Raw genomic sequence first — 14,674 nt, 5'->3', positions numbered from 1 at the left:
GCACTGACCGTTGAGGCTGACCATTGTGGATGGACTTTCCAGACTGATAATGCTTTCCTTTTTCCCATTTATTTTTTTATTTGCATTTTCAGAAACAGGAACAGAGCATATTTAACCCCCTCCCCTCCTCCTGTCCTACTTACAACTTTGTACCAAATACACCTTGTATACATATACCATATAACTTCCCTTCCACCCTTTTCCTGGTTCCTTTGCTTTTCTACTACTCCGCATAATCCACATCTTTTTAATCATCCAATTTGTTACCTATTAAAAACTCTATCTATTTCAATTCCGCTGGATTTACGTGAGACCTGCTAAGCTATGTACCGGTATTTGTTTTTAAAATATTTGATAAACATTTTCCCTTCCTCCTAGTATTCCTTATCTTTTTCTCTTATCCTGTTCGTCAAACCAGCCAGTTCAGCATATTCAAACATTTTATACTGCCATTCTTCCTTAGTGGGTACTATACTCGTTCTCCACTTTTGTGCCAATAAGGTTCTAGCTGCAAGATAGTAATAAACCCTTTTGGTTTTGGGGGGACCTTCGTTGTTACCATTCCTAAGAGAAAAATCTCAGGTGTTTTAGGGAAAGTTTTTTAAAAAAATATCTGGAGTTCTAGTTGCTTTTACAGGTTTTTAGCCATTTTTACATGGCGCTGTGGTCTAAACCACTGAGTCTCTTGGGCTTGCTGATCAGAAGGTCAGCTGTTTGAATCTGCACAACAGTGGTGAGTTCACGTTGCTCTGTCCCAGCTTCTGCTAACCTAGCAGTTCAAAAGCATACCAGCGCAAGTAGATAAATAGGTATTGCTGTGGCGGGAAGGTAAATGGCATTTCTGTGTGCTCTGGTTTCCGTCATGGTGTCCTGTTGCGCCAGAAGTGGTTTAGTCATGCTGGCCACATGACCCGGAAAGCTGGCTGTGGACAAATGCTGGCTCCTTTGACCTGAAAGCGAGATGAGCGCCACAACCCCATAGCCACCTTTGACTGGACTTAACCAACCAGAGGTCCTTTAGCTTTTTTTGCATGTAAAGGTAAAGATGCCCCTGACTTTTAGGTCCAGTCATGGACGACTCTGGGGTTACGGCGCTCATCTCGCTCTATAGGCCGAGGGAGCCGGCGTTTATCCGCAGATAGCTTCTGGGTCATGTGACCAGTGCCACCCGTGTCGCTTCTTTCTTTTTACCTTAAGGTCCATAAATAGCAACACCCTAGTGGTCCCGGGCCCTAAGGAAGTTAGATTAGCTTCAACCAGAGCCAGGGCCTTTTCCACACTGGCCCCAGCCTGGTGGAACGCTCTGTCTCCTGAGACCAGGGCCCTGCGGGATCTGATTTCTTTCCGCAGGGCCTGTAAGACAGAGCTGTTCCGCTTGGCCTTTGGCTTGGAATCAATTTGATTCCCTCCCCCTCTTTCTTTTTTTCCTTTCTCCTTCTGTGTTGGAACTCCTATTTGGGGATTTCCCTGGCTTTTTTCTGGCCCATGTAGGACCAGTCTGGATAGTTAGCCTTGGTGAAGACTTGACGTTTTTATCCCCAAAAAAGTTTTTGATTGAGTTTCCACTGAAATGAGGCTGCATTTTAATGTTTTAATGCTGTATTTTAATCTTGTTTTTTAAGCAGTATTTCAATCAATTGTTTTTATATTTGGTGTTAGCCGCCCTGAGCCCAATCTTGGCTGGGGAGGGTGGGGTATAAATAACATTTATTATTATTATTATTATTATTATTATTATTATTACATGTAACAGTAGCTAAAAACAAGCAAAAGGTCTTTAGTAGTATGTCTGTAGGAGGGGAAATATTATATAGAAAAGGCACTAAGTATCACGAAGACAGCTGTTCCACCAACATTTTCTTCAAGCAGAAACAAATCAAAGAAAGGACTAGTTGATAACGCCACAAATTATTGTTAAATGCTGCTTGCTTGGGTATATACACCCCCAAACCTAAAGGAATATATGCCAGAAACATAGGCTCAGATTATTTGGGGGTGGTTCAGAAAGATGGCTGGTCTCGCTAATGTGCAACCAACCAACAAACAAACAACCCTGACAACAAAAAGTTAGAAATGTGATCTGTTTTTGCAGCTGCTCCTGTTCTAAAGCAGAAGTCAGGAACTTCCATCCCATGGGTCTAATTAGGTCCACCAGACCTCCACATTTGGCCTGCAAGGCTATTTTGGCCAAGCCACCCCCCACTTGCCTTACAAGTAAAGGCGCAGCCACAGCTGGGCAAAAGGGGGGCTTGCAGATATAATCCACTGGTGTATCTGACTTTAATTCTGCATGTGCTCAGTAAACAGACAGCTGCCACCATATGAGCCAAGGTTACCTACCTCTGTGCAATTAGGATAATCACTCAGGCTCTCCCCTCTGCAAGGCCCCGAACCTTTAAGAACCGGTTAGCTGTGGGGTTTCCCTTAAAGTTCTGAATTTTCCCAATATTGTACAATACGTTCCTTGTCTGTTTATGTTCTTTTATGTTAGGGCCTTTCTGCACTTGCCACTTATAGTCATATACAGTGGTACCTTGGGTTAAGAACTTAATTGGTTCTGGAGGTCCGTTCTTAACCTGAAACTGTTCTTAACCTGAAGCACCGCTTTAGCTAATGGGGCCTCCTGCTGCCGCCGCGCCGCTGGAGCATGATTTCTGTTCTCATCCTGAAGCAAAGTTCTTAACCCGAGGTACTATTTCTGGGTTAGCGGAGTCTGTAACCTGAAGCGTATGTAACCTGAAGCATATGTAACCCAAGGTACAGTGGTGCCCCGCAAGACGAATGCCTCGCAAGACGGAAAACTCGCTAGACGAAAGAGTTTTCCGTTTTGGAGGTGCTTCGCAAAACGAATCTCCTATGGGCTTGCTTTGCAAGACGAAAATGTCTTGCGAGTTCCTACGGGTTTTTTTCCTCCCCCCCCCTTTTTCTAAGCCGATAAGCCGCTTATCAGCTGATCTGATAAGCCGATAAAAGCCTCTAAAAGCCGCTAATAGCGCTAATCCGCTAATCCGTCAATGGGCTTGCTTCGCAAGACGAAAAAACCACTAGACGAAGAGAATCACAGAACGGATTCTTTTCATCTTGCGAGGCACCACTGTACCACTGTAGTTGCTTGCTTGATCTGACATTTTTAAGAATGAATTTGCTGCCAATGATCTGCCCCTTTGGCTGCATGTTGCTGTTATCAGAGAATGAGCAGAGATATAGTGGGCAGGGTTGAAGGGGGGGGGTCAAATATCTGTTACTATTTTTGCAGTGCAGTTTGTGCTGATTGGAGCCAGTCATAGTGAAAGGAACTGAGTCATCCACAGATAATTTGCTCCTAGGGTCACTCTGGAGAAGGTGTGTGCGGAGAACACTTAATTGTTCTGTGCGCTTCAAAGCTAAGTATTTAGGAACACTGGAAACACAAGGTGCTTCAATTTCAAGAGCATGGTGTGCAAGTTCTGTTGTATACTATGGACCATTGGGGGGATGGGACCACAACTTAAGTCACTCTGCAAGAAGATACAGTCATACCTCATGTTACAGACACTTCAGGTTACGTGTTTTTGGGTTGCGGACCGCAGGAAACCTGGAAGTACTGGAACGGGTTACTTCTGGGCTTTGCTGCTCGCGCATGCGCAGAAGCGCCAAATTGCACCAGCGCAGACATCCAAGGTTCCACTGTATTGGGCACTCCAAATCATTTGTCCACATATGTGTACAGAAAATAGTAGAAATAGATCTATTTAAAGGATACTTGCAAAACCATATTGAAAAATCAGAACTCCTATTAGAATAAACAAGTTCCGTTTTAAATACTGAAATACTAAAAAAAGATGGATAACAATGTGTAATAGAAAAAGAAGCATGAAATTAGGTTAAAGGTGTGTGAAAGAAAGTAATAGAAGTGGAAAGAAATTGCAATTGAGTAGATTGGAAGTCTAACACAAAGCTGGGGTGAAGGGGTGGTGGGTGGTGATGGGAAAATGAATTATCTGTGGGACTGAATGTAGGTATGTTTGTATATATTGAAGGATTGTATGAAATGTATGTTTGTATGCTTGTATATTTGCAAGGTGTGTGTATTTTATAATAAAAATTTAAACAAACAAAAAAGATCTACATCGATTGTTGCAATGCATCCTTAATTTCCCCAGAATGGCTGGAGAAACCCAACCAGATGGGAGGGGTATAAATTATTATTATTATTATTATTATACAGTTGTTGTTGTTGTTCAATGTGTGGCCCATGGATTCTATGTGGAAATATTCTTGTGGCCCACTTTTTTTGAAAAATCGGCTGTTCTACATCCAAGTGTTCATAGCAGACCAGCTGGTCCACATCACCCCCTGGTGTTCAGAGTGCTTATTACAGTGAAATGTGAACCCAATGGGATTTATTCCCAGCTAAGTGCATATCAGATTGCACCCTTAAACATTTTAAATATATTGATAGCTTCTTTAACTGAACTATTTGGAGTTGCAAGATTTAATTAAATACTTTGATTCCACATGATTAATGGACACCAAAAACATTCAGCAAATATTTTTATTTCCTCTGCTGATTATACGTATTCTGCTGTTCTAGACCTTTGTATTTGAAGATACAGTAATTCTGCCAACATCATGTATCAAAGGACAAGTTTCTCAAATATGCACAGCTCTCCTTTCTCAATTATTCCTTGACTGCTTTGAAGTCAGTATGTGAACAGGATTTGTGTGTATCGTTCTGCCCGGACACTGAGGTCCAGCTCCGAGGGCCTTCTGGCAGTTCCCTCACTGCGAGGAGTGAGATTACAGGGAACCAGGCAGAGGGCCTTCTCGGTGGTGGCGCCCACCCTGTGGAACGCCCTCCCATCAGATGTCAAAGCGATAAACAACTACCTGACATTCAGAAGACATCTGAAGGCAGCCCTGTTCAGGGAAGTTTTTAATATGTGTATTTTTCATCTTTGTTGGAAGCCGCCCAGAGTGGCTGGGGAAACCCAGCCAGATGGGCGGGGTACAAATAATAAATTATTATTATTATTATTATTATTATTATTATTATTATTATTATGAACAGGATTTGTGGGAAGAAATTGATAAGATGATCCACAAAAATGGTCCACAAAACAATTCTATTCAGTCTCAGCCTCTATTATAGAAAACTCGATGAAAATTGTTCATAAATGGTTCCTCCCTCAGTGTTGGAAGTAACCTAAGGGTTAATTCTGTTTACATTCAGCCAGCTGAAGTGGGGGGTGAAGGTGTTGCCTAGCAACCACTCAGAATGACATGATCCTTGCTGGGATAACTTGTGCTCTGATTGGCTCTGTATATCTGAGAGAGTTTCTCCACTATAGGAGTAGGTATATGTTGCCCTGCTGTAGACAAGGCCTGAACTGCTGAGAAAGACAAAACATTTCTGTTTGTTTCTTCTCATATTATCTACCCTTTTTGTTCAGTTTACCCAATAAAGTATGGTCAATTTCTTTTCTCTCCGGACTCCATCTGCTTTATTCAAGTCACCCTGTTAACAATCAGTTTGATTTGGGTACTGAAAACAAGCCTCTAGTCCCAGAATGTGCTCACAGAGAACCCCCGTTTTCTAATTCTAACTGTATGCCTTTTGCACTCGGTGGTAGATCTTGCGGTTCTACTAAAAAACAACAACCCCAAAATAAGGTAGATCCAGGAACGCTGATGTTAAGTTGTGGGTGAACATATCAGATGAGACAGCGATTCTTCAAACAGCTCTTGTTTATTCACAGGCCAGAACAGAACTGAACAGAAGGGTTCAGCCAGCCTGCTTATATAGAGCTCCACTACAACGCAACAGTAACCCTTTTCTGTAACTATCCAGTCACTGAACATCACTTTCGATCCCTTGTTTGCATATGTGGACCTGAACTATCTACAGTATCCCCCTGCTGGCCCAGGGTGAGAACTTCAGTACATAACACCCCTCTCCACCGAGATAAGGCGTTAGTTACAATCATAATGGTTTCCTTATATACAGTACTACATGTAATGGTTCAATTAGGCACAAAAGCATATCAATTACATTTCACCTACTTCCATTAGACCGACAATATTACATGTCCAACAACATAGTCCTTTAAATAAGTTGGGCACTTGGAAACTCTGCCAGACCGCCAGGGAGCGGTACCCAGGTCCGGAGGGCCGCCCGATTCTTGCTGAGGCTGTGGCGCGACCCTAGGTGGCGTTGAAACCAAGTCCCCTGGATCCGCTGCTGTGGGTGGAACCTCCGCAAGTGGAGTTGGCGGAATGTCAGGCACGGCAGTGCTCTGAGTCTGTGGTAAGTCTGGCAGACCCTCTGAAGTGGCTTGGTTCGGCTCCACGCCAGCAGTTTGTGAGAGAGGTGTAGGTGGAGTCTCACCATCTGTAAGTGTCTCTTCCGGAGCCACGAGCGCAGTTGGGGGCACCACGGTAGTGTCCAAGTCCCCAACCCTGCGCCTAAGCTGGTCTATGTGCCGGCGCCACAAGCGTCCGTCTTCGAGTGCCACCTGGTACGACTGAAGTCCAGTGACTCCCACTACTGTGGCTGGCACCCAAGGAATGTCCCCCACAAAATTCCAGGCAAAACCTGGTTTCCTGGAACAAAGGACCGTAGCGCGTTGGCACAGCCTGGGGGTTCGGCCACGGCAAAGTCCAGGTGCAGCCGGTCAAGCGGAGATCTGAGGCGGCAGCTCATAAGCAGTTTGGCAGGACTCCGCCCTGTGGCCGCATGAGGGGTGATGTGTTGCACGAACAAGTATTCGGCAACCCGCTTGTGTCAGTCTCCCTGGTCCAGGCGTGCCAGTGCCTCTTTTGCCAAGCGCACCATTCTTTCCGCTCCACTAGAACGCAACAGTAACCCTTTTCTGTAACTATCCAATCACTTACAGGTAGGTAGCCGTGTTGGTCTGCCATAGTCAAAATAAAAAAAAATTCCTTCCAGTAGCACTTTAAAGACCAACTAAGTTAGTTCTTGGTATGAGCTTTCGTGTGCATGCACACTTCTTCAGATACACTGAAACAGAAGTTGCCAGATCCTTCTATATAGTGAGAAGGTGGGGAGGGGTATTACTCAGAAGGGTGGTGGGAATGGGACACGGACACTGGCACCAGAGCCTGCAATAAACCCAGATGCCAACTTTGCTGCCACATACACCCGGACAACACCATTACTGGCCCCAACAACATCACACATACCATCTCGGGACTATTTAATTGCTCATCGTCTAACATTGTGTATGCCATCAAATGCCAACAGTGTCCTTCAGCTCTCTATATTGGACAAACAGGCCAAACCTTACGCCAAAGAATAAACGGACATAAATCTGACATCAAGAATCACAAAACAAAGAAACCAGTAGGAGAACACTTCGATCTCCCAGGACATTCTATACAAGATCTCAAAGTAGCTGTTTTACTACAAAGGAATTTCAGAAATAGACTGGAAAGAGAAGCTGCTGAATTGCAACTCATTACCAAACTCAAAACCATGGTGAGACCTGGTGTGAACAAAGACATTGGATTCTTATCTCATTATACATGACTAAGCCATTTTTCACCTTCTCACCCCTTGCCTTTTCCTGGAAGACCTATTGCAGTCGTTAAGAGTCGTCAACAGGCTCATCTCAGCTATCTGCCAATCTCCCATTCCCACCACCCTTCTGAGTAATACCCCTCCCCACCTTCACACTATATAGAAGGATCTGGCAACTTCTGTTTCAGTGTATCTGAAGAAGTGTGCATGCACACGAAAGCTCATACCAAGAACTAACTTAGTTGGTCTTTAAAGTGCTACTGGAAGGAATTTTTTTATTTTATCCAATCACTGAACATCACTTTTGATCCCTTATTTGCATATGTGGACCTGAACTATCTACAGTATCACCCTGCTGGCCCAGGGTGAGAACTTCAGTACATAACAACTGAAGTCTGCCTGTGCTTGCTCCAATAATTACCAGATTTATCTGAGTTATGTAGAATTCTACCAGATCCCTACATGGAAACTTCGCAAAAACAATGGGAAGAAGCTGTCACTCAGTAGTAGAGCCACGGCCTTGCATGCAGAAGACCTCAGCTTCAATCCCCAGCATCTTTGGGTAGGGCTGATAAAGAACCCATTCTGAAATCCTAGAGTGTGGCTGCCAGTGTGGACAACACAGAGCTAGATGGAACAATGGTCTGACTCCTGATAAGGCAGCTTCTTGCATTCCAGAGATATATGGGGCGGGCAATATTTTTATCAGTACTGCCAGTGTTCCTATTTCAGCAGCCACAGCCAGTGATGGCCCTCTGCCCTCTGCTTCCATCCTATTTTTAGCATGAACTATACAATCTGTACCAGAGAGAAGCTAACAGGGAAAGTAACACAAGTTTTGCTTGGAGCCTGTGGTCAGCTAGTGAGGCTTTTGGTGGTTGTTTTCTTTCTTTCTTTTTCCTTTTTCCACAGTATGGCAGCGACCCCTGGGGAAAGTTTCCTGATGCATTTAGAACAGTGGCCGCAAGGTTGAGAGATGGTGTATGCTCAGACACAAAGGATTGGCTAAACTTGACATTGAAGGTTACCCCTCCTGCTGCTATATATTCTGAGGAGCACAGGCTTTTTGAGCTTAGAGACACCTGCTCTTCAAAAAGAACAGAGCCTCAGAGAAGCCTACCAGAAACCATCTACAGAAGAGTAAGTTACTCCCGTGTTTGCTAAGGGTGCCTTCAGATTGTCACTGCTTCGTGGGAGGGATTAAAGAGCATACTGTAAATTTAGGTTTGCGCCGTTAAGGTGAGTTCAAGTGCTCTGTTCCCCTAGCACAACAAATCCACTTTTAAAAACAAGGGTTCGACTTTTTGCAGTTTGGAACTGGCAGGGAAAGGGTGGGATAAATGAATGATTAACGGGAAGCAAATCAGGATGGATGCAGGATGCATGCTCATTTGTCATATGCCCTCCCTGCAAATAAATCGGGATGAACGCTTAATAAAACTGTATAATTTAACCTCTGCATAAGCTTTGTGCAAGTGAATCAGGGCAAATGCTCAACTTGTCTGGAGGAACCCTGAATCTTTGCACTGCTTAGAAGTCATTCTTTTGTATTGCAGTTCAGGGTCATGCCAGTCCATTTTTATTTACTTTTCATATGTTTAGATTCAGGATGCCAGACGCAAAGTCAGCTAAAGATATCATAGGATCCTAATGAGCAATGGAGGCAAACGGAATAGCCTTGGCTTCTGCTTGTGGGAGTCGCATTTCATTTGATAATGGAACAGATAAGCCACCTGTTAAGTTTCACCTATGAGGTCTTGGCTATAACACTGGGGAAGTTTTTAAATGGTTGCAAGTGCACATTAAAAAGAGAAAAATATCCTTAATAAAAGGCGAAAGATTTATACGACCTGAAGAGAAACAAGAGACAAGACTCTTTACAATACATATCCTGAAAATATTGTTTTTTTCAACTTAAAACTGTTTTTATTCAATTGAGTAGTTTCAGATTCCTTTATTGGTTTATAGTCCTGTTTAGACTACTCCAAAACAAAGTTTAACAATGCAAAAGTAAGACAAGGTAGCAGAAACAGAAACTAACTTAGACAAAGATAAACTACAAGTGAACAAATGTAGAATGCTGAAATTCCTTTGCTTAGACATTAAAGGTGGAACGGTTCTTACCCTTAACAAATATTATGATGATTAAATTGATGATTAAATGCAGATCTGAATAAAAATATGTAAAACCACAGTGAACTTAAAATTCTGAATCTCTTCCCAGTTTTGACTAATAATTCTAGCTGCAGTGAGAAGATATATCATGATTTTGTCTATTGCTTGCTAAATTTAATGATTTAACATGCCAAAATAACATGGCTAATGGATCTAATGGTAATATAAAGTGCTTTTTCTGGGGGTACCTAATGGGCATGCAGTAGCAGTACCTCCCCACCCCAGTGTTAAAAGTGTGGCACTTACTGTGACAACCTTATGGTGGGTCCTAGCACCCTTTTTTCTTTTTTTAAAAAAAGGAAAGGAAAAAGCACTGGTAGTTTATCCAGTCATACCTTGCAGGTTGATCAACAGTCATTCCAGTGCTTCATACATAATGGGTAGGCATTTCCAGTAATGTGAGCTATATCATTCAAGCAGAATTACACCAGTAATTGTCATTAAACCCCTTCATAAATCCAATTTCATCTCAGTGCAGAATATTCTAAACATTTTTTGCATAGGGAGTACAAGCAGAAGGTTTGTATAGAATCCAAGCGATTTTGGAAAACAAGGCATAATATTGATCTTAGAGCTTCTCCGCAGAGAGGAATTAAAGCAAACCAATTCGAAATGTACTATAAGAATAACTGAGCTACCAAAATGCTGGCTGACAAAATTCCTTTTGCTTGGATTTATACAACATCCACCCCGATGGAAGGATGAGTCACAATAAATTTGGACAGTCTTCTTAGATTAATCCTAATCTTACGAAAGTCAGACTTGCTTAACTTTATTATTTTGCTGCCAATTGTATGCTTAGGTACCCGTGTGGAAGACTTCCTTCTTTAAGTCTTCAAGAAACACATTTCTGATGCATTTACACTGAGGTGTCGCCATATTGCACAAAGTGTTCTATATTTTCATCCCAACCTTCCTTCAAGGAGGTCAGGGTGAGGTACCTGGTTCACCCCAAACACACAAGCACCTTTTTATCTCCACAACAACCCTGTGAGGTAAGTTTTACTGAGAGATGGTGAATGGCCAAGACCACCGTATAAGTGTTTATTTGAACATGGATTTCCACAGTCCCGGTCCAATATTCTAAATGCTTGACTACAAACTGTCTAAATCAAACTTAAAATATTTCCTGTTGTATTCTCACCTACTACACGCTGCGGCTGTAAAAGCGAAACTGAACTTCAATAAAGACTCTTGTATATAACAACGAAGTGGCGTTGGTCCTTTGTGAGCTGGGACCTAGGGCAGCTCTGACAAATACGCAAAGCAAAACACAGCCATCCTTTGAAATTTGAATCCTCCAAATTTTGCAATGCTGTTCTCCGCTCAAGTAACACGTACAAAAATAAATAGTAAAGATAACATTAAAGTGCATTATTATTAGAGAAAACTGCTTTGCAAGAAGGAATACGTTATGCAGAATTGCATAGATAAAGGTGTATATTAGAATAAATATTCACTAAAATTGTCCTGGCAAGAGCCCCCCTGTCATCATTGCAACCTGCCTTTCCATCTGCCTCTTGAGTGAGAACAAGGAGCAATGAATGCCATTGTCTGCTTGCTCAATGAGTCTCTACCTAGCAAGCAAACTGGGTGGTAGCCATGAGGTGGAAGAAAAGCAGCTGCACAGCGAGGGATTTGCATTTGAAAGAGAAACTACCTAATTTGCACTTCTCAAGTGAAGTGGGGGGGGGGCACCCGCTTTGCATGCAGAAGGTCCCAGGTTCAATCCTCAACAGTTCCAGGTAGCACTGGGAAAGAACTCTGCCTGAAACCCATAGAACCACTGCCAGTCAGTGCAGACAGTATTTATTTTTAATTTTTTTTTTATTTTTAGTGGTGGAGAAATAGGAACAACAATGCATATGTGGTGGAGGTGTGAGGAAATTAAGAAATTTTGGATAGTAGTACATGAAGAACTAAAGAAGATGTTGAAAATATAAATAACAAAGAAACCAGAGACATATCTTCTTGGATTGATAGATGAAGAGATACCACGGAGGGGGGATGAATTTTTCTATATGCAAGTACAGCTGCTAGAATACCGTATTTTTCGCCCCATAAGACGCACCGGCCCATAAGACGCACCTAGATTTTTTGGGGGGAAATAAAGGAAAAAAATTTTATTTCCCCCCCAGGTGCGCTGCGCTACACCAGGAGCTTGGGGCGTGCGGAGCTCAGCGCGCCCCAAGCTTCTGCGTGCCGGCAAGGTCTCCGCTAGCGTGGGAGAGCCGGGCGCCTCTCCCAGGGCTAGCGGACCCCTGCGCTAATCCAGAAGCTTGGGGCGAGCTGAGGTCAGCGCGCCCCAAGCTTCTGCATGCCGGCAAGCAGTCCGCTAGCCTTGGGAGAGCCGCGGGGCTCTCCGAGGGCTAGTGGATCGCTGCGCTACACCAGGAGCTTGGGGCGTGCTGAGCTCAGCGCGCCCCAAGCTTCTAGGTGCGCGCAAGCAGTCCGCTGCCGCCCCAAGCCTCGCGCACCCGGCAGGAGGTCCCACCGGGTGCGCGAGGCTTGGGGCGGCAGCGGACTGCTCCCGCGCACCTAGAAGCTTGGGGCGTGCTGAGCTCAGCGCGCCCCAAGCTTCTAGGTGCGCGCAAGCAGTCCGCTGCCGCCCCAAGCCTCGCGCACCCGGTGGGACCTCCTGCCGGGTGCGCGAGGCTTGCAGACACTCGCCCGAAGCAGGGGGAGCCCTCCCGAGGGCTCCCCGTGTTTCGGGCGACAGGCTGCCGCCCCAAGCCTCGCGCACCTGGCGGGACCTCCTGCCGGGTGCGCGAGGCTTGCAGACACTCGCCCGAAGCAGGGGGAGCCCTCCCGAGGGCTCCCCGTGTTTCGGGTGACAGGCTGCCGCCCCAAGCCTCACGCACCTGGCGGGACCTCCTGCCGGGTGCGCGAGGCTTGCAGACACTCGCCCGAAGCAGGGGGAGCCCTCCCGAGGGCTCCCCGTGTTTCGGGCGACAGGCTGCCGCCCCAAGCCTTGCGCACCCGGTGGGACCTCCTGCCGGGCGCGCGAGGCTTGCAGGCATTCGCCCCATAAGACACACCCCGATTTCCCCTTCATTTTTGGAGGGGAAAAAGTGCGTCTTATGGGGCGAAAAATACGGTAGTGATTGCTGCTAGGTGGAAGTCACAAACTATACCCACAAAGGAGGAATGGATTTGTAAACTAAATGAATATTTAATTTTGGCAAAATTAACTGCTATAATAAGAAATCAGTCGAATCAAAAATGAAAAAAGGAGTGGAAATGTTTTGATGAATATATGGCAAAATATTGTGCAAAAAAAGATATGCTAATATGCCTAGATTAAAATGTGAAGTACTGGATGGAAGAAAAAATAGTAAGGAAAGATAATAAGACTATATAGATGATTTGAGAAGATTGTGGAATCCAAAGATTACTGTAAATTGTATAATGTGGAGGAAATTGAGTGGGGGTGGAAGGAAGTGGGAGGAAGGAGAAAAGAATAATATGATGAACTGAGGAAATATAAATGTAAATGTATGGGGGGATGGGGAAGAAATGGTGTTGGCTTTGGTACATCTGTTTGGAATGTAATATGTCAATGCAGACAGTATTGAGCTAGATGTTCATACCCGGAGAACATATTGCCCAACACTCTGCAAAATCTAGAGCTGGCAGCTGCGCATTCACTCTGCTGCCTAGTTCAGCCGTGGCTGCTGCTTCCTATTTGTTGATCTGACGCTAATGGAGCAAACCTCTTTTCTCCTTTCCAAGACTTTATGATGCAGAGAAAACTGGCGGCAGCCGTCCTCTTTGCAGCCCTGTGCATTTGTCTCTGCCGGAAAGTGGGCGTCTCCCCATCTAAGCGGAACAAGAAGCCATACACCAAGCGGCCCAGCCGGACCACCTCGCCTGTCCAGAAATACCTGTGCCATGGGGGTCAAATGATTGACGGTGTGGAACTGCAGCCGAACGACACCGACTATTACAGGGATAATTGGAAGGATTTCCCAGACGGACTCTATTACCCCAACTGTTCCTTATATCGAGAGCCTAACGTAAGCAAAGAAGCCCTGGTTGGCGAGTGTGTCAGTTTTGTAACGCCTTCAACCAAGTTGAACCTGTCTCTAGGAAAGGATGCAAATGACCCCAAGCAGAGAGTGATGTGGTTTGTGATTAACCACTTGTGTGCCAACGAAACATGCAGTCAGCCGTGTCCGCAGCGCTCCAACGCTGGAGCTCTCCATTTTTCCAGTCAAGCCCTGATTATTGGCCTGCTTGGTCACTCTGTTCTTTCCACAAAATAAAGTTGCAGGGTCCAAGCTCCTGATATGGAAGATAGAGCTGGGTAGTTCCCTCTCCCCACCCCAGTCCAGATCTAGCACTTTGGATCGTCCCCAATCTGAGCTGGGCTGACCCAAGGCTAACCCAGATACAGGTCTGCCATCACTCTGGGGTGGGGAGTCCTAATTAGGGTTTCAAGTCCTTGAAACATTGCGTCTCCTCCCGCCCGCGCCGCCGTGTTAATGAGATTTTTTAAACCCTAATTTAAAAATATTATCTGTAGGGAGCTGGGGGAAGGAGGAGACACTGTGTCTCCTCCATCCTCCAACCGCAGTGCAGAGAACCTTCTGCACATCAGCTGATGAGTGGAGGTTTCAATGCAGTTGGGAGCTGCTCCACAGGGAATGTGCTAGAAGAGCAGAGCTTGGAGAAGCTGCCAGCCTCTCCTCCTTTCCTACAACTGTCTGTCTGCCCTGGCTTTTGACAGCCCTGAATCACTCCAGCTGGACCGACATGAGGCAATCCAGGGCTGTCCCAACAGCCAACCTAACCAAAGCCCAGATCCCCCAGAATTGGCATGATATGGTTCAGGACCTGGGCTTTGACCGGTTCTGTTGCTCAGCCCTTTTTGTTGTTTAGTCGTTTAGTCGTGTCCGACTCTTCGTGACCCCATGGACCAGAGCATGCCAGGCACTCCTGTCTTCCACCGCCTCCCGCAGTTTGGTCAGGCTCATGTTT

General features: G+C 45.1%; 1 protein-coding gene across 1 annotated transcript in view; it reads left to right on the top strand.

Moving 5' to 3' along the window:
* Nucleotides 1–14,674, top strand: part of PRND (prion like protein doppel) — an 18,875-nt gene extending 4,201 nt beyond the window's left edge. Inside the window, exons 2-3 of the mRNA XM_082200715.1 lie at nucleotides 8,432–8,659; nucleotides 13,427–14,674. Of these exons, the coding sequence (XP_082056841.1) occupies nucleotides 13,432–13,959 (528 nt within the window). The 5' untranslated portion in view covers nucleotides 8,432–8,659; nucleotides 13,427–13,431 and the 3' untranslated portion in view covers nucleotides 13,960–14,674. The remainder of the gene's footprint in view (nucleotides 1–8,431; nucleotides 8,660–13,426) is intronic.

The sequence above is a fragment of the Podarcis vaucheri genome (assembly GCF_965113315.1).
Source record: "Podarcis vaucheri genome assembly, chromosome: 15".
Classification (NCBI taxonomy): Eukaryota; Metazoa; Chordata; class Lepidosauria; order Squamata; family Lacertidae; genus Podarcis; species Podarcis vaucheri.
This window is presented reverse-complemented; position numbering and strand designations above follow the sequence as displayed.